Source organism: Fusarium oxysporum, chromosome 6 (assembly GCF_000149955.1).
Source record: "Fusarium oxysporum f. sp. lycopersici 4287 chromosome 6, whole genome shotgun sequence".
NCBI lineage: Eukaryota > Fungi > Ascomycota > Sordariomycetes > Hypocreales > Nectriaceae > Fusarium > Fusarium oxysporum.
Window position 1 is genome coordinate 2,356,475 of NC_030991.1, and position 19,281 is coordinate 2,375,755.

Here is a 19,281-nt window from a genome sequence, read left to right on the forward strand (position 1 = left end):
AGAGACGAAGCCGCTAAATTAGCTAAAGTCAATAATGATCTGATGCTGCAGTGGAAAGATGGAAGACCGCCCTGCGAAACACCTAACTAATCACATTCTAATTGCGTATATCTCGGGTCTTTCCGGATTGTGCAGTGTTATTGGCTGCCTCTACCCCGCACTGAAGTCTAGCCTCGACCAATCACATAAGTGATTTAATAGCTACACTCGCACTAACATCTTAGACGCCTGTCTCAATCGTGATTGACCAAGTCAGTTGCGAAAAATGACTCGCATACGACATTGTAACTAGATTCACAAAGCCTCAAACTAAGAAGTACAGTCACAAAGCTTGGAGACGAACACTGCTTACGTCTTTGCTTAGCTGCTTGTCACAACATAGCATTCCGGTCAGTACGAACACGAGATACGGTCGAATCAGGTCCATCAACCCATTGCATTGATGAAGGGGAAAAAAGCTTTATGCACGGCATGTGCTCCACTTCGATGCTAGGTAAGCTGTGGAAACTACAACATCTTCCCACTCATGACTTAAGAAAAATGTAATCGAGTTGTGTAGAGATGGTGTTAATAGATATGTACTGGCAGCTTGTGCCACATCGTATACGGATAATTTTTCCATTAATTGGTGTGTGTGTTGTTCATGTGTGTATCCGCCCACTCCCCTCCGTCTACCTCCATCTCTGCATCCAAGTGGGTTCATACAGTGGTGTGAGATAAGTTTGATGATCTTTGAAGGTACCGAAAGAGTCCGGTCTAGCCGTGTGTATAACGTTCATGACTTGTTAGTTAAGCCACTAGTCACACGAGATCCAACCTTGGTTTCGACGGGCTATTATTATTAAGCTCCTCAAACCCTTCTTTTCCCCCCCTCTTTTTTTATGTTACGAACCCTGATTCTCTGATGTGTCTCATTGAATGTGTATATATTCGAGGTTGAGTTGCTTCCCCGCTCCAAGTCCCATATACATCTTTATGCTGGGTCCCACTGGTGTATCACTGCTATAGCGATCGCACGCCCCATTATGTAAAATACACAACGTGACATTCTTCCATTTCAGTTCTCAATATTCTCTTACATATCCACCCATCCGTCCATCCATCCACTCCTGTCCCAGATGATGGGTTCTCTCCCTAGCTTACATACAACCCATCACCCAATCCATTCACAGCCCTTCGCCTGGATGATATGTCGCCTCAGCCTGTTTCGCATATAATAGGCACAAAAGCTACAATGGGGACAGGTAGCCCGACTTCCCCTCTTGTCGAGGACCATAAATCAACCCTCTCGCGAAAGAGTATATCATCAAGTACCAAGTCGGTCAAGCCTATGCAGCGCCCCTCCAAGCGAGCCAGCTCAAGCGCTGCCACAATTCACCGCCACGACCATATCCCACATAAAACTGGCATGGACGGTCGGAATAAGCGTGTGTGGAAGGCTTGTGAACGATGTCGAATGAAGAAGACTAAGGCATGTTTTCTGGTACTTACCTTCTCAACCCCCTACCTTTATTAACACGGAGTTAAGTGTGACGGTGAGTTCCCATGCAGGCGATGCAAGGACGACAGCCTAGTTTGCACCGCTGGTGTACGAAAGAAGACGAAAAACAAGCAGGTGCCTAGCAGGTACGTATGCAAAAGTTCATAGTGTTCCCCATTTTACTTATATGCTACAGTTACGCCGAGGTTCTCGAGAACACACAATACGCTCTCATTACTACCGTCCATGAGCTTTACTCCATGGTCCGAAATAACCAATCCTGGGACTTGGGTGAGCCCGAACTCGATGACCGCGGCCAACCCGTGATCCACAACATCGTCCAGAAGCTCGGCTGCATCCGCCTGAACAAAGATGTCGACCTTCCCGTGCACTCAGTATTCCCTAAGGATGAAGCCCGAACAGCTAAGCTAGTGCGAGAGCACAACGATCGACGAAAGAAATACAAACCTCAAACGGAGATTATCAAGGACGCGAATTCTTCCGCGTGCAACCGAACCGAGGGAGCGTCATCATCGGAGCTCAATCACTCCGACATTGAGCACGATTACCGAAAGGCCGGCGTTTGTAACACTGATGCCTTGACCCTCTTACCACAGGGCTTCACAAGCAGCGTCGATTGCGATTTTGCTCCTCAACCACCCGTGATTGGCGCTTCGACTCTATTCCCCTCGCGAGCCCCCGCGATGAGCAACTTCCCCGCTTGGTCTATCGCCCAGCCCCAGCATAGCGACCTCACCATACAATTCTTACAACGACGAAACGACATGATGACGAACATGGATCTGTTGAATCAGGGTCATGGGAATCAGAATTCGGCACCATGAAGCCTCAAGCCCTCTCATGTCCCAATTCAGAAGTGATGCTAGGCGTGGGTGAGCCCATGATATATTCTGGCTACGGCGACGAATCTATGCGGTCATGAACCCTAACGACTCTCGACTCTGTAGTATTATCCGTTGGCTCATGCGGGGCAAGCCCGGGGAGCCAACTAAGCTAGCTTAGTCGGCCCCTAACGTGTGCGACATCCACGGGGCCCGAATTTTGGTGATTTGTGGTATTTTTGATCTTCAGGCCCTTGTGAGATGTCTACGCACGTGGATCCAAGACAGAATTAGTAAGTTGAGGCTTCTCGTAATGACGGTTTGACTATTAACTATCTGTGAGCTAGGGAGGTGACCAGGCTGGTGAATCTATCTACCAATGTAGATGAAATGTAGATGTAGATAGTTGTAAATCTATATCTATCCATCTACCGAATGACATGCGGGTCATCTAGCGATCTGCCGGGAGGTCCGGTACTTAGACGACGTGTTGATAGATGCCAAGGCCGCTGGTAAGATTAGGGGAGGTAGTTGTACTTTCCGGTATTAATGGCATCCTCCTGTACAGAAGTATCGGTACTCCCACAATCCCTTCCCCAACCGTCCCCTTACTACCATTCCCCGCCACTTAAAGCATAGCACAAAAAATCACCGCTCCATACAAATCCTACCATTTTATTTGCACCGTATTTTAGCATAATGAAGCCATTCGCGAAAGAAAAAACTGTATTGTATTACAGGAGGGACCGGTCCGGCAAGCGGCCCGCCAAAGGAAGCCTGGAGGAACTGTGCTAGCGTGATGAAGCTGGTGAAGAAGGGCTGCTTGTAGGTATTATCAGTAAGATGGTGGATTTTGTTGAATAGGTGCTGGGGCCTCACGTGCAAGCAGGGATACTTTAAGATTACAGCCGAAATGGTAAAACCTCTAAGGGGCAGATTTCAACAAAACACAACATGAATACACACCAATTCACATCAATGAACCGAATACACGTAATGTCCAACAGATTTAAGGTGTTACGATGACCTGGGTCGAGACCAGGCGGTCACCCGTGGCAGAACCCTGGGCCCCATTTTTAACGGGAACTGTCAAAGCTGTTGCGCGCGACTTCAGCGGATCGGAGCACCACTCCAACGGATCACCAGTGATTCATGGGAATCATCAGCGATTCCTATGGCACCCCCTCCAATCCAGTCGAGAACCATAGATATATATACACTCATTTTCACTCTTCAGTAGTAAGTCCAGTGTAACGCACTTAGTATATAAGACATTCATTTAGCACTTTCCTAGATAGATAGTGTGACAGCTATCAATGTACAATTTTACTATTACTACATCATGACTTATAATGCTTAATATAACGTCATAATCCATTAGATTATACACTCCTAAGTCTGGGACCTACTGTAGATATAGGTTAGACCCGACCATCACAGAAAGGTTATGTTTTTAGTCAATACCGGCAATCTAGTCATATAACTGTGCCCTCCTTTTTCTTGCTGTGGTTCTCTTGCTTCGTATTGGCTCAGGAGTGCTTTGTTGCTTCCTCTTACGTGTGGGAGTAGGGGAAGTAGGATCGAGTTGGTCATCCAACATTTGCTTTGTGTCTGAACCATTTTCCGTACAATCGCTATCTGAATCGCCAGTTAGCTCAAGGAAGAGGTTTAGAAGGGACAAGCCATACCCGAACTTGGAATTGGAAGCACTGGATTAACGTCAATTGTGGTTGGAGTCAGTGGTGTATGCTTTCCTCTAGGGCAGGCTGGTGGTTTGGTCGCCTCGCAATCTGACTGCTTTGATGGCAGTGTCGGGGAAGCAGCTTTCCTTTGCGGAGACTGCTTTTGACCGCGGATTGGAGACGAGAATGGGTTTCTGCTTGCAACGCCCCCAGGGCCAGCTGGTCGTGGTGGCGTAGGCGACTCATTGACAGGATTCGACGATGTGGGCATGTATGTATTATGTGTAGACAGGGTACTCTGTCGAACGAATTCCCAATCGTCGGGGAGAATTACTAAGATCCGGACGGTGGAATCGACGACTTGAGGGCCTTGGATAAGGTCGCGGTTAAGGACCCCCAAGACGCGACCGCTGCATACAATCCACGACCCTTTAGGAAAGGGGTTCACAGCTTGTCGCATCCACCCGAGTAGAGAATGCCATGGTTGTTGCTCTACGGGGAAGAGGAGGAGGACGTGGCATACGTGTACGCCTTTGTGAGGAGGGCGGTCGTTTTCTGGCACTAAGTAAGAACCTAGCTTTATGAACACCGAAGTCTTGCTCAGTGGCTCTGGCCAGACATCCTCCTTGATATGGAAGGTATCTAGATCGACAGGGCCGGCAAGGGATATATGTGCTGAAGAGTTTGGCCAGGGGGCACTTTCATCGCTACCATCGAGGAGTCGAGGGACAATACTGTGGGGTTGTAAGCATCGATAACTGGTATGAATACGACGTGAGAGGACGTACGGAGTCAAGCCGCCATCACGCGGTAGTGCCAGCGCAACCTGCACAGATTCAGTTTCTTCTGTCTCCCATCCATCCAAACTTACGCCATGGAAGGTAAGTTTGTTTGGAAAAATTCGGGCGACTATAGTGAACCATTTCCCCTCCCAGTCCTCCTCCAAGGTCGCTGTTCTTGCTCCGGCGTTAAACATGGAGAGTAGCAAAGGAAGTCCTGAGATCTCGCCATCTTCAGGACTGAGGAGGCACGGATAGAGGTCGAGAATGAATGCAGGCTGAATAAAAGGCAGGAAGGTCCCAGCCTTGAAGTTCCCTGCATTCGTATAGCGTGAGCCAGCTGGGAGGATTTCGCACTGGGCTAGGTCGGAATGGTAGGTGATGATGAGATCCGCACCGATCGCTCCCTGCCCACGCTTATTTGGCAATGGAGGTATCGGGCAAATGACAGAGGCCGAGGAAGTCGTCATATTAGTGGCAATAGAATTATATGCAGTATCATAAGTGAAATAAGTTTAGGAGAGATAAGGGCAAAGGAGATGAGGGTGTTAAGTCCCCCTCTTTGAAAAATGGTGGCTTGCTATGTAGATATATACTGATTTTAGTAATGCTCTGACCCTGACGTCAATGTAGCATACTGCTACACTAAGCTAGGTTCTGAAGTATAGCCCGTACGGTATATTGCCACAAAGTATCAGTTGACAGACTTAGTAGTGTGTTGCACCTGAAAGCTAGGATATCCTGGGTTGTAAAGAGGGGTTAATGAGGGGGTAATAATCTGAGGCATCGGCAGAAGTGATAAAGTTTGAGGGAGATCTCGGCAGAAACAACAGATAGCTGTAAATGTGATAACAGTGATTGGAGCTTGTAACCCTACGTAAGATGGGTTTGGAAAGGGGATCCATGCTATGGGTCTGTCGCTCTGCTCTTCTAGGCCTCCTCGCATGCTTCTCCTATCCAGAGAAAGAGTCAGTTTTAAGAAACCTATAGAGTCACCAACAAAGGGCTTACCAACGTCATATATCGCTATACGGCAATATTTGAATAGGAACCTCGATAAGTACTTCAGCATGGCTGAATCACATGATTATTCTTCTTTCCTACCCACTCCACCACAGACACAACTGCCTAGTCAGCAGCAGCAGACGAGAACAGGACCTCAAAGTGACGAGAGTCGGGCCATACGGGAAGCAGCGCGGCAGCGGCTGCAAGAGCAAAGGCGACGCGAGCGGGAGGCGATAAGATATCAGCAGCAGACAGTGAGGTGGGTGCAGGAGGAAGAGCGCCGCCGCCAACGAGTGGAGAAACGAGCGGAGATAATTCGGCAGCGGGAAGAAGAACGCCGCCGCCAACAAGAGGAGAGGATACGACAGCAGGAACTAGAAAGAGAACGCCACCCACAAGCTGAAGAGAGAAGACAGTGGCTGGAGAGACACCGTCGGCGTCAAGAGGAGGAGGCTCGACGTCGAGAGGAGCTGGCGTCGCGCACGAGAAAGCGCCGTCGACGAGCTAGGGAGGCGAGACAGGAGCTGGATTTACCAAACCCGGAGTATGAATCCTTCTTGGGGCACCCGAGGTCTCTTAAGCGCGCGAAGACTGATAATAACCAAAGACGTCGTCAGCCACGGCAAGATGGACCTTCGGGTACCATACCGGCCCAACAGGCAGCTCCTCCTGACCTGATGTCCATGGAGATGATTATGCGGCACAAAGAAGCGCTACGCAGGCTGATGCAACCAGTAGAGCAATCCTTCCAAGAGAAGCAAGCGGCCTCGAATCGCCGTGACTGGTGCAACCCTGTGCCTGCAAATCGTAAGATCGACACAGTCCAGTCCTTTCTGAAAGCCTTCCACGATGAAGGCAGCATGGAGATAGCAGTATGCTCGGTTTGCTATCTACAGAAGAAGCCACGGGACCTAGATCATGTCGACTGGGAAAGGGCGTTGCCTGACGAGATTCGTTCAGCGATGACCAACTTACTGGCGTGTAAGAGATGCTTCCCGGAGGGAGATGGCGAGACTGTAGTGCCGATATGCTTTTCCTGTCGAGCGGCTTTCGACCGAGGCAGAGTCCCGGAGGCATGCATGGGGAGCACGATGCTCATCGGCTGCGAGCATCGGTATCCAAAGGAGCTGAAAGACCTTACCCCTCTCGAGGAGAAGCTGATCTCTTTCAATGTGGCATATGGGTTCATCACTAAGTTTAACATCCAACGTGGCCAGCTAACCGGCCCGACATATCGGAAGCACGTCGCGGGTCACATCACGGTGTTCCCCAACGACGTGGAGTCTTTGGCTGCCACAATCCTGCCGCACCCACTTGTGTCGACACTGGAGCAGGTGCATGTGATTTGGACCGGCTTAGAGCGGCCCACGCCTCGAGATGTGAGTAAACTGCTCAGCGTTCGACCTGGTGCCATCCGCACAACGTTACAGTGGCTGCGAGCAAACAACCCTCTTTACGTCGACATTGTGATCAATGAAGAGGAGATGGAAAGTTGGGATTTTGAAGGCGGCAGCGATGTGCCAACACAGGCCTACCAACGCATGGTGAGGGAAGAAGAGACTGCAGAAGAGCTTATACGGACAGCACAGATCGTGCCTCCAACTGATCGAGGGCAGGACACTCCTGGTCAATCGTCATCGGTCGAGGACATTGCGATAGAGCTGGCAGAAAAGTCTAAGTGTAACCCTGGACAATCTGAGCCTGCGCCGCATGGCGTACAGCAACCCCCTAGCTTGGAGGAGGCGACGGCCGAGGAAACGTCAGAGCGGGCGTTTGAGCTGCGCTCCTCGGCGATGTTCCCGATCGACGAGCAGGCTGCCTTCGCAGAGCAGGACAAGCTAGATTTCATCAGTATAGCCCTGCAGGCAGAGCGCCAATTCGACGATAGGTACGAAGGTGTTGCAGGCGAGGCCCCGTCGATGCAGGTTCATGGCTCCTCAGGTCGTCCGTTCATCCGGGTATCACATGGTCGCGAGTTCGCGGACGGCTTTTCTCCAGACTATTTCCCAAAAACCTTCCCTACCTGCTTCCCTTATGGCCACGGCGGACCACGAGCGGCGGACCGGAACGAGGTGGGAGATCCAGCAAATCCCCTGATACGAGATATGACCCTGGAGTCTTGGGCCAAAGTCGTTCTGCAGCGGCACGGCGGGCATTGCGCCCAACACCCTGCCTTCTCCTTCCTTGTATTCAATATGATGGTCAGGTCTCGGAACCGGTGGATTGCCCAGGGCCGCCTGAAGCGGTCGGCGTTTCGGCGTGTCGAGGGAATACACCAGAGGCTGACGCCCGAGCGCTTGCGCGAAGCACAAAAGGAGATGTTTGAGATGGGAAAGACCACAGACAGGGACGTTATCGCACTTATGAAGGAACTCTCGCTCTACGGTAGCCGGCATCCTTTATCAAATGAGAGCCGCCTATCAATGCGGAAGAAGATATGGTCGATGATAGTGGCATTTAGCCTCACAGCCATCTGGTTTACCCTAAATCCCAATGATATCAACAACCCGGTGAAGCTGAAGCTCGCGGCGCATAGGGGACGGGATGATGAGGCCGCTAGAGCGTTGCTTCGTGCTCTAAGCACATCGCTGCAGGTGACAACCCTCTCGGTCCACGACCCTCTCAGCTCAACGCTCTTCTTCTTCCGCGAGATCTCTCTTTTTTTCGAGCATTACGTTCGCGTCGGGCGACCGTCTGTTTATGGGAACGTGAGCCATTATTATGCAACCGTAGAGACCAACGACCGCGGGGCTCTTCACCTACACGGCCTCCTATGGTTACATGGCAACCTGGCCCTATCGGATCTCGTCCGCCACATGGCCGATCCTGATGAGGGAGAATACCGGTCGAAGGTCAAGAGCTTCGTAGACGATATATTTACTGCGACCCTGAACGAGGCCTTGGCGAAGGAGGTGGTAGAGTGCGGCAAGAAGACTACTGTAGTCGAGCCTGAGCTGATACACGACGCGGAGTGGTTATCGAGGGCGTTTAAGCGTGAGGCCAACTTTATTGCATCTCGCTGCCAGGTCCACCACCATACTGCTACGTGTGTCAAGTACTCTATTAAGGAAGTTTTGAAGGCGGGCCTGGCAAAGTGTAGAACGCAGCTATGCCGTTTCCGGGCTCCTTGGAGACTTGTGCTGGAGACCGGCTTTACAGACGACGGCCTGCTCGAAGTGAAGAGAGATCATCATATGGTCAATCAGTATAACCAGAGCATGGCCATAGGGCTACGGCACAACCATGATGTATCAATGATTCTTACGCGAAAAAAAGGGCTGGCACTCATACACTACATCTGCAACTATACTACGAAGCTTAACGCTCCTATGTGGAAGCGGCTCGCCCTTGCCGCAGAGTTATTGGACCTGGCCCGGCAACAGCAAGGGGGACCAGGCAATCAAGGCACGACGTTGGCATCGACGTCGACGTCGACGATAGGAGATGAAACTAAATCGTTTTTACTACGCATCGCAAACCGGATTTTCACGAGCAGAGAGCTCTCACAGCCTGAGGTGCTTGGCTATCTGCTGGGCTTCGGGACCGACTTCACAAATGTTCCTGCTTGGACCTGGGTGCATATCAATTCCTTGTACTGGGCCTGTGCCAAACAGTGGCCGGGTTTAAAGGAAGCACTGTTGGCACTTGGTCGAGACCCGCAACCAGACAACATCTATTTTCAAACAGACGGCTTTAAGTTGCCCTATTTGGAAGCTTACAAACACCGGGGCCCAATTCTCCAAGAACTTTGCTTCTACGACTATATGTCCTTTGTGGTCTTGAAGAAGGAACGCTACCACTGGAGAGGTACGACACCCATTCCTTTTCCACCAACAGCAACAGTCTGTAAAGGCTGGGTCCAATGCCTTCGAACTCCAGGTAAAATGGCGGTGCCTGTGTTTGATGGTCGTCTTACGGACGAGTTCGACGAAGGTTCCAGGAACAGCTAAGCGACCGAGTTCGCTCCTACGTCCATAACATCACTCTATTGCGCGTTTCTGTAGAAGACGCTCGGGCCGACCGTAAGATTCAAGGTCTAGACCAGGACTTTGAAGAGATCGTGGATGCGCATGCCTTTGGCGATCAAAGGGAGGAGGAGGATGGCACCAGGGCAGATGAAGAGAACACTGATTCACAAGAGTATTACAACGCCTTTCTGGGCGTCCTAACCGCAGCCCGGAGGAGCGAGATTAAGGATATGCCCGTAAGTTCGGTGCTGAGATGCTTATATGAAGAGGCGAGGGCAATCGATATGGGAGAGGACGACAACACTGCCGCCCAGCGGGGCCGACAGTTCTACACGATGCTGCAAGACATTCAAGATGCGCCTTTCCGGGGCACGGGCCTCCTCAGCAGGGAGGAAATTGATGCGATATTGAAGTTACAGAAGAAAGAAGACACCAGCGTCACGGCAAATATCCAGGGTAGGGAGAGTAATGCGTCCTCCGCGCACGCTGATGGGCCCCATAGAAGGCCAGATGTCCCACGGCGGCCCGCTCAGACGGAAGAAACACTGGCGAACGGAGTTGGTCCGGCGGGCCAGATGCGTCTCGAAGTCGGCCCTTATATGTCACATGTCGACGTCGCTGTAAGTCTGGCGAGGGGGTGGACCTTGAACAAGCTCCAGTCGATGGCGGTGTTGCTACCGGCAGTCTTCCTCGACGAGCGCGGCACTCAGCTCCAGGAAGAGGAGGGCAAGCAGCACCTCCAATACGTCGGCGGTGAAGGAGGCACGGGAAAGTCTCGCGTTATACACGCTATCAAGGACATGTTTCGGCTGAAAGACGGCCTTCACACGCTGCTCGTGACAGGCGCCAGCGGAAACGCAGCTGCACTCATTGGCGGAGTGACCCTCCATTCGGCGTGCAACATTGGATTTGAAGACAAGACAGAGATTACGAGGAATATATCGGAAGAAGAAAAGCTACGTTGGAAGAGTAAGACCATGTTGATCGTCGACGAGATCAGCCAGGTAGGCGGCCTCACGCTAGCATCTGTAGACAGCCGCTTGAGGCTGTATAGAGATGACGCGCATCGCCCTTTTGGTGGGATCCCAATCGTCATCTTCTTTGGCGACTTCTTCCAGTTTGACCCGGTCAGACAGACCAGCCTCCTCCTATCAGAGCCCAGAGAGCACAGCAAACAGAGACCGGAGAGCTTGGCAAAGCATGTAGCAGCACATAAACTGTTCCTCCAGTTTACAACGGTCGTCATGCTTCGCGAACAGGTCCGCACTGCTGGTTGTGCAAGATTGCGTGGCTTCCTCCGGCGCCTGCGTAATGGACAGCAGACCGAGCTGGACTTCCAACGGCTATATCGTCGCCTCTATAACCAAGCGTCTCAGCCCTCTTTCGCCGATGGACTGAGGGCGGTTACACCTCTGAACCAAGATAGGTGGGACCTGAACATGGCAGCCATCGTGCAGTGGGCTCGCGCCCAGAGCAAGCATATCTCGATCTTCGTGGCAAAGCACGACACTAAAGCAGGAAAGCGGTTGCGTGTAGAAGAGCTATGCGACGTGCTCCGCTATGGAGACGACTCACAGCTCCCAACCCCTGGGTTGTTCTTCTATGCGCAAGGAATGCCGGTAGTAGTGACCCGGAACCAGCTTACTGGGCTGAAGCTGGTCAATGGGGCGCCCTTCAAGGCAGTTGACATCTTTCCCGACCTCGCCTGCGGCACCATTGCCCTCGCCAGCGATGTGACGCTCCACCTGGGCCCCCCCGCAGCTGTTCTCCTCCAGTCGGACGATATCGCGGACCTTGCGGTACCCGGACTCCCGAAAGGTACGCTCCTCATCAAGAGCAAGACAGTAGTTATCCCCGATTCTATGCGGGGGAAGAATTCCAGGTCAAGGAGCAAGCCAGGCTTTCAGTTGGTCACTCATAGAACAGGACCCCTATGTACCCCCGCCTTCGCTATGACAGACCAGAAAAGCCAGGGTAAGCAGTTCTCAGAGGTCCTTCTTAATCTCAAAGGCGTTTATGGTAGCAGCTCAGAGACAAGACCTAGTTTTATGAGCCTATACGTGCAGCTCTCGAGGGCGGAGAGGTGGGAGGGGCTGTATCTCTTCCGGAGACCAGCGCGAGGCGATTTTATCGAACCGAAGAACGTATTGGGCAGACAAATGAGGGACGGCGTTTACAAGCTGGAGAGGCTGGGGGGCGAGACAAGACTGCGCTTCGAGCATGACTATAGACATGAGAGCTGGTTTCGGGATTGGGATGCTATAGCAGAGTCTACTTCAGTAACCGAAGTCGACGAGGAAGACGATACTTCTCTCTGGTGTGAATCTGAGGATGATGAGTCCGAGTCGTAGTATATATCAGTATATATCTTGGTATTTGCATTTATAAGCTATAAGGTGGCTATCTACATAATAGGATTTTGTCAAGTTCTAGTAAATATTGTATAATTTTCTCACTATTAATGTAACCTCATTGATGCCCTAGACTGCTAAAGTATCATGCTAATAATATGAATTTCGCAGCATTGCAAAGAGCTGTAATTTAAGCTGTTAGACCGCCCGGTCCCCGGTCACATGTTGACACCTTGCTGCGTGACTGGGTATCTACGACGATATCAGTGACTCGACGTTTAAGAGTAAATGAATTAATTAACTGGCGACTTTAGCCGCGTTCTTTTAAATATTGATAAAATAAAAAGGTTGCAGGTTATATTGAAAGGTCTAAGTTATATATATCTGAGAGGAGCGCAGTTCCTTAAATAATATCCTCATCCCAGCCACCAGCAGACTCAACAGATATTCTATCATCCTATTGAAAGGCCAGGATGGCGGAGGTGACAGGAAACACGTGATACATCACAGTAAAAATTTACAGTAAAAATAAAGAACTGACACGGTAAAAATCAGTCTGTCTGACAGATGGCCTCTGTTGAAGAGGACGATGCCGATCTTCTTTAGCTAAAAATGGCTCCCCACAGCTAGGCCTCTTTAGGCCCTAGCCATTTAGCTACCCTTCACAGCACCAGTCCAATCCGCCCCACTTCAGTAGTCCTACATAATAAGGTTCATTAATCTGTCACTCTCTTCTAGTAACTCGCTAGTCTCTCGCTGTAACTTTATAGCGGTCTTTCTAGTTGGTTATTCAACTGCCGATTTATATTACTGAGTGAGCAAAGATGTAGGGTAGAGGATTGTGGGGGAACGATCATATAAATTTCATACCTTATAAATAGTCTCACTTTATGAATATTATGTAAATAGCTCAAGTCAGAGCTTTCCTTAGGAATCTCTTTCTCTCCTTATAAACAATCATTTTACTCAAGTCGCACTCGACCTCGTTCGTGCTCATGTACCGTCACAAGGATATCGATGATGTCAACTTCCTCCTAGCTCAACAGAACTGCTAGCTTGGCTTGAATAACTCGAGGAGTATAGTATTCATATATTTCCAAGTTACTTATTTCTGTTCATCCCTCATGCCCTTCTACGGGCCCAAGGGCTTAACCAGTTTCTATTTATTGACTCCTGCTTACCAAATATTATATTATATTCAAGATAGATTCATCAATATATAAACAAGTAACCTGTCCCGTTGCAAGCAGCGACTTATCTGCAGTCCGCACGAGCGAGAATCAAGGACATATCTGAAATACTTGGCGAAGAGGATCGAGCAATCAATATTAGATAGGGCGACAATGTCGCATGGCTGTTCAGCTTGCGTTCGCTGCTTTGCGTTATTTCAAGCCTCTTGTGGCTGTGTGGCTTGGACCCATGAAGTTCAAGCTAGTGCAGTACAGTAAAAGCAAAGGCCACCCACTATGTGATACACCGTGTGATGGCCCAATACGGAAGGAAGAGTGGTCTGTGCTTTTGTAGGGTCTGGCCGAGCCCAGCCAGTAAGTCTTTTCTTCCGTCTCTCGACGAATCCTCCAGGCGCAGCCACCTTGCGGTCCCTTAAGGAACCTTTCGGAACTTACTTCGTAGTTCCTCCAGGCATTTTTTTACGTGGTGTCTTATCTTGGGCCATTTTTCTTCTGACCTTATGTGTATCATAGCGGTTTTAGGATATTGAAAATTTTGCATTTCTCGCTTTCTCATCCTTCGACTCTCGTAAAGTTAAGGACTCTCTACGTAGGTTACGCGCGTAAAATATCTCCAAAATGGGTCGCTATGTTTATACCAAAAAAAACATTATTGATGCTATATTCGATATGACTGAAGGTTCTCTATCACAACACCAGGCCTCCCATAAGTACGGTGTGCCTCGACCCAGGCATGTCAATAAATAAATCCAAATCAAATTGACCCTAGTTGGATTTGATTCGGATACGAACGACTGGATTTGAATTTAATTTGAATTCATATGGGCACATTTGGATTTATTTGGATCTATTTGATTTCATTTATTTGTTGACAAGCCTGATCTCACCTATTGAATTCGCAACCGAAACGGGAGACTGCGCGTGAATAGAGAGTATTCGATACTAGCAATCAAGATCATAACAGACTAACATAAAATAGCCTTATATTGATTGACATACCATGCTTCAGCTGCTGAGGATATGATTGCTAAACCCATACAGAGTCAAGCGAGAGTTGCATAGAAGAGAGTCAGGCGAGAAGCATGTGGAATCAGATTCACAGCCCCAAAGTATGGTCCACGTTCCATATCCAGTCGCATGAACCTAGTGGTAATATGTGACGGTTCCCCTACTTGTAGTAAATTTTCAGGTGGCCTGACTACGCAAGAAAGGCCTCAAAGTAAGGGTGGTTGCAGGCCTCAGGCCTCTACGCAGGTCTCTCAGCTGCTGGGTATCTTGTGAACAATATTGAACGGGACAAGTACATGCTTTCAGAGATGATCTGCTGCGGAAGACATGGCTTGCACCGAGAAGAACTCCAGACTTGCGTATTGTGATATGCTAAAGTGATATCCAAGGGTGTGCTCAACTCAACGTATTTCAATATGTTGAATGGATTGACGATCAACGTCAACTCAACGTCAATCAATATCGAATACGGATTACATAAACATCAATCCATTTTGAGTTATCATTGATTGAATGGATTGAAGGTGGTGGATTTAGGGTAGCTGGTATTAGGACATGATTCCTGAGGAGGTTTTGGCATCTTGAATAGGTTTAGTCCTTGCGATCCACCCTTCCTGTTACACTAACCTTAATATGATTTAGCCCATCACTTCGGGCTTTTTACCCTTTTGGATCAGTGCCGACGCGCTCCATGATCGCGTTCTTCCGCGACCGTGATCCAGCTGGACGCTGTGAACCAGAAGGAATGGAGTCTACATCGCCCTCCACGAACGACGTTGACGTGTTATCTTCCTCAACACTTGCAGTGAGTGGCTTCTTTAGCGCCACCAGCTCCCAGCCTGCAAGAGGAAACACCACATGAAGAAGTAGAACATCAGTACCTCTGGCGTTGCTTCCCGGATTACGTTTGGTCCCAACGCGTCCGAGATACGCCATCGTGGGTATGGGGTTTCGGGTATGATGTTGAGGATTCTTCTGGTGGCCGGCGGTGGGTCTGCAGGCGCTGCATCCAGAATAAGAATCCTAAACCCAGAAGCTTCGCGGAGATGGGAATCCAGAATGCGAACGCCCATTTATTCAAGGGCCATGGAATACGCGCTCCCCCTGACAAGACGAAATCAGCCGCTGAGAAAAAAGCCGAGAAATTAAAGGCCAAGGATCAGAGGTCCATCGCCGAAGTGATGAAGCTCGATACGCGACTCCCGCGCGAACAAGACATTGCGAACAGTCTGGTCAAGGGTTTCGACCGCAAGCATTTCCAGCGCCTCCTACTCGAATGGATCATCGAGGAAAACCACGCATTTAGCGTCTGTGAGCAAGGAAGACTACGCCAGATATTCGAATACCTTAACCCACTTGTCAAGATCACGGATGCCAATATTACCAGGACAACCATCCGCCGCAAAGTTCTCTCGGCCTACGAAATGCACAAGGATAAGGTCGTCGCAGCGCTGAAGCAGTCATGCGGCCTGATTCACGTCTCCTTTGACGGATGGAAGTTAGGCAACAGGCACAGCTTGTACGGGATTGCTTGTTTCTTTCGGGATGAGAATAGCCAGCCACGCAAGCTGGCGCTTGGTGTACCGGAATTGAGAACTCGCCATTTCGGACACAACATTGCGGCCGAAATACTGGACGTCCTTGACGCCTATGGTATCCAGGATAAGATTGGGTACTTCACACTGGACAACGCGGAAAGCAACGACAAGGCCATGGAGGTAATTGGTGGTGAGCTCGGGTTCGTCGGGTCGAGGAAGCGTGGGCGCTGCTTCGGCCATACGCTAAATCTCTCGGCCAAAGCACTGCTGTTTGGCCACAACGTCGAGGCTTTCGAAGAGCAGTTGTCAGGGGAAGCTGCTCTGTCTGAGGCAGAGCATACACTTTGGCGGCGCAAAGGACCTGTAGGAAAGCTGCACAACCTGGTGGTTGACGTCCGAAGGTCGGACCAACTTACTTATTTGCTGCGGAGTATACAACGCTCCGAATTCGATCTATCCTCGGACCCCAGGATTAGAGCGAGGCAGCCGGTCGATTTGATCATTGACAACGATACCCGGTGGCTTTCTCAACTATACATGATTAGACGCGCCATCATTCTTCGACCATTCATCGAACAACTGGTCTTGAAGCATCGTCAACAGTGGGAGCAGGACAACAGATCAAAGAGGACAGGGAATCTCAGAAAGTCTGCAAGGGAGCCCCGGATTTGCTTGGAGGAAAATCAGCTTACGGTCAATGACTGGGTAGTCCTGGAACACCTAGCTAAGCTTCTTGGATTCTACGAGGATGCCGTGAAGACTCTGGAAGGCGATGGCCAACAACGCAAGCGGAAAGGAGGGTGGGTTGGTTCGTACGGGAATGTATGGGAGGTTATCCAGGGATTCGAGTTCTTGTTGGAAGTGCTCGAGGACTATAAGCAGCTTGCTTCTGAGATACCCGACGCGGAGCACTTCCGAATCAATGTTAATCTGGGTTGGGAAAAACTCAACAAGTACTACAGCAGGCTGGATGAGACACCAATCTATTACACGGCCTTAGCGCTGCACCCGGCTTTCCGGTGGGGGTATTTCGAGAATGAGTGGAAGGATAACATGAAATGGGTGATGAAGGCGAAGCAGATGGTCCGAGAAGTGTGGGAATCGAACTATCGTCACCTGCAGGTGGTCCGGAGTCCCGAGGACGACGAACCGGTTGCCAAGCGGCAGCGAAAGTACTAGAACCCTTTTCAAGCGTACTGTGAGCGCACGCGGCCGGTTCTCGGATACGGTTTGGTGAAAGAGGAAGCGACTTTGTCTGACGACATCAATGAAGGTACTAACGAGCTCGAATTATGGCAGTCGTCATGGGAGGATGGAGATAACGATGTTAGAGATCCAATATCATACTGGCATGAGCGCAAACGTCGGTATCCTCGTCTTTCACGAATGGCGCTGGACTTCCTTACGATCCAGCCAATGTCAGCAGAGTGCGAGAGGATGTTTGCGGCGGCAGGGCGGATGGTGACGCCACTACGAAATCGGTTGGACGCGGACATTATAGGAATGTGTCAAGTGCTGCGATCGTGGTTACGGGCTGGGGTGATTGACGACCTGGACGTGTCACTACTTCCTACTGAGAATGGTAGTGGTGATAGAGCGGAAGAAGGATCCTAGGTAGAGGTGGGATGTGAAGAAAAGGGGATGGGAGAGTGGGAGTGAAATAGCTCGGCTTGGAGATTAACGACTTCAACCAGTGTCCATTCAACTCAATTTGACGGATAATTGATCAACGCCACTGGAGAGAGTGGTTGACCAGATCAACTCACCGCCACCGAGCCATTCAGTTGATTGAATTGAGTGGTGCACACCCTTGCGGCCCGGATCTATCCAGTCGGAGGAATGGATCCAATTACTCCTCATAATTATGTTTTTTATAACCCTTTTATCTTCTATGCCCTTCTTATCCTACAGGGGTATGTGGTCTCATATTAGTATAGATGCTCTATTGCACAAGCTAAGTATGAAAAAGACTTGAATTGAGCAATAATATCAGACAGAATCAGATCCGGATCCAAGAGGATTCTGAAAGCGACGTTTCAGTTAGGAGCATGAGATCTGAGATTAGTGATGTAGAACGGCTAGACCCAGTAGGTCCGCCGCGGACATACAAGCAAGTTGTTGAATGTTGGAGGGTTCACCCTCAACTTCAGGATTAAGGTTCAGGATTAAAGTTTGACGCCCTAAACTTAGATCGTAGGACTTTCATCTAGGACTTTCTAGGACTCAAGTCCTAGAAGGAACCAGTCAAAGATATAAGGTCTCAATAGTCCTTCGATTGCGACAGAAGCAAAAAAAAATAAAAAAATAAAAATATACACGATTCACCTTAATATCTGACACAAGTAATAACAGGGATAGAGATAGCTGACTCAGAGGAGCATTCTTCCTGTCCCCACGGGAATATTATTTGGTAAGCAATAAAGCTCAAGAGATAATTCTATTCTGAAACTGACCATTCTTGTTATATAGTGTTATATGCTTAGAAGCGATGGCGGATAGTGATATTGCCCATCGGTTGTCGTGCGGACATGTATTTCATTCGGGTTGCATTATCCATTGGTACCTGAGACAACATTATACCTGTCCATTGTGCGTATCATGCTACATACCAGCGGAGCGTGCTCATATCAGAACGGACAGCTGAAAAGCGCAACATGTCGCAACTTTCGTGTCGAGATGGATCTTACACAAGGCATTACACTGTGTCTGTCAGGCTCAGGTTGGATTGAGGACATAGTTTATATTTTATAGCGGTAGTTATATTGCTACTCGTCTTAGCTTTGTGGGTAGCTATATCTTATGTCATACCTTGCAGCCTTTCCTATTATTTATAGTTCTACGGGTATGTCAGTGAGTTCCGTAGGACTTATTACGTCTCTAGACTATTATTCAATGTAATGAGTCGCCCCGAATTCTCTTCATATATTAGAGTATAGGTACTGAACTAGTTTATCTCTGCTGTGTTTCTACTTCTACATAAAATGCTCTATATGCTTTTTGGAATTCCAACGGAGTTATAGATATAGCTACTCAAAAAGCCTTACCGGTGCGCAAACTTTCTTTCTGCCTTTTCTAACTTAATACGGTAATTACTGGTATCTACTAATAGTAATAGTTTAACTATTAGAAGTTACTATATATATGCTAGGCTTTAGGAAGGACCCTAATATCTCAATGCTTAAGTATTTACCAATTCATATTTCTTTTTCGTCAGGCGTAGATGCACGGTTTATTAACGGCGCAGACCTTGTTATCGGTAGCCTGCTGCTGCAGCGTCCTAGTTTTACCATTTTACTCTGCAATCTAGGATGGTAAAATAAGATATAATAATGATAACACTTCTGGAGTGATTATGTTGAAATAAGCGTTGATTATGCTAGACGAAATAAGGTGAATCGGACCATACATTTGGCTCATCTGGCTATCTTACCTTTGTCG

General features: G+C 49.2%; 3 protein-coding genes across 3 annotated transcripts; 2 read left to right on the forward strand and 1 right to left on the reverse strand.

The window, feature by feature from the left end:
- Positions 1 to 1,234: 1,234 nt before the first annotated feature.
- On the forward strand, positions 1,235 to 2,325 carry FOXG_07370 (uncharacterized protein; the record flags this gene model as incomplete). Its single annotated transcript, XM_018385956.1, has 3 exons — positions 1,235 to 1,483; positions 1,529 to 1,626; positions 1,677 to 2,325. 3 exons carry the CDS (start codon positions 1,235 to 1,237, stop codon positions 2,323 to 2,325), a joined length of 996 nt encoding a protein of 331 aa, XP_018244749.1.
- Positions 2,326 to 3,793: 1,468 nt separating this feature from the next.
- FOXG_19765 (uncharacterized protein) lies at positions 3,794 to 5,253 on the reverse strand (the record flags this gene model as incomplete). The annotated part of the gene is made up of 3 exons (XM_018400030.1): positions 3,794 to 3,960; positions 4,011 to 4,738; positions 4,793 to 5,253. 3 exons carry the CDS (start codon positions 5,251 to 5,253, stop codon positions 3,794 to 3,796), a joined length of 1,356 nt encoding a protein of 451 aa, XP_018244750.1.
- A 600-nt stretch (positions 5,254 to 5,853) lies between these two features.
- FOXG_19766 (uncharacterized protein) lies at positions 5,854 to 12,107 on the forward strand (the record flags this gene model as incomplete). The annotated part of the gene is made up of 2 exons (XM_018400031.1): positions 5,854 to 9,667; positions 9,712 to 12,107. 2 exons carry the CDS (start codon positions 5,854 to 5,856, stop codon positions 12,105 to 12,107), a joined length of 6,210 nt encoding a protein of 2,069 aa, XP_018244751.1.
- Positions 12,108 to 19,281: the final 7,174 nt, after the last annotated feature.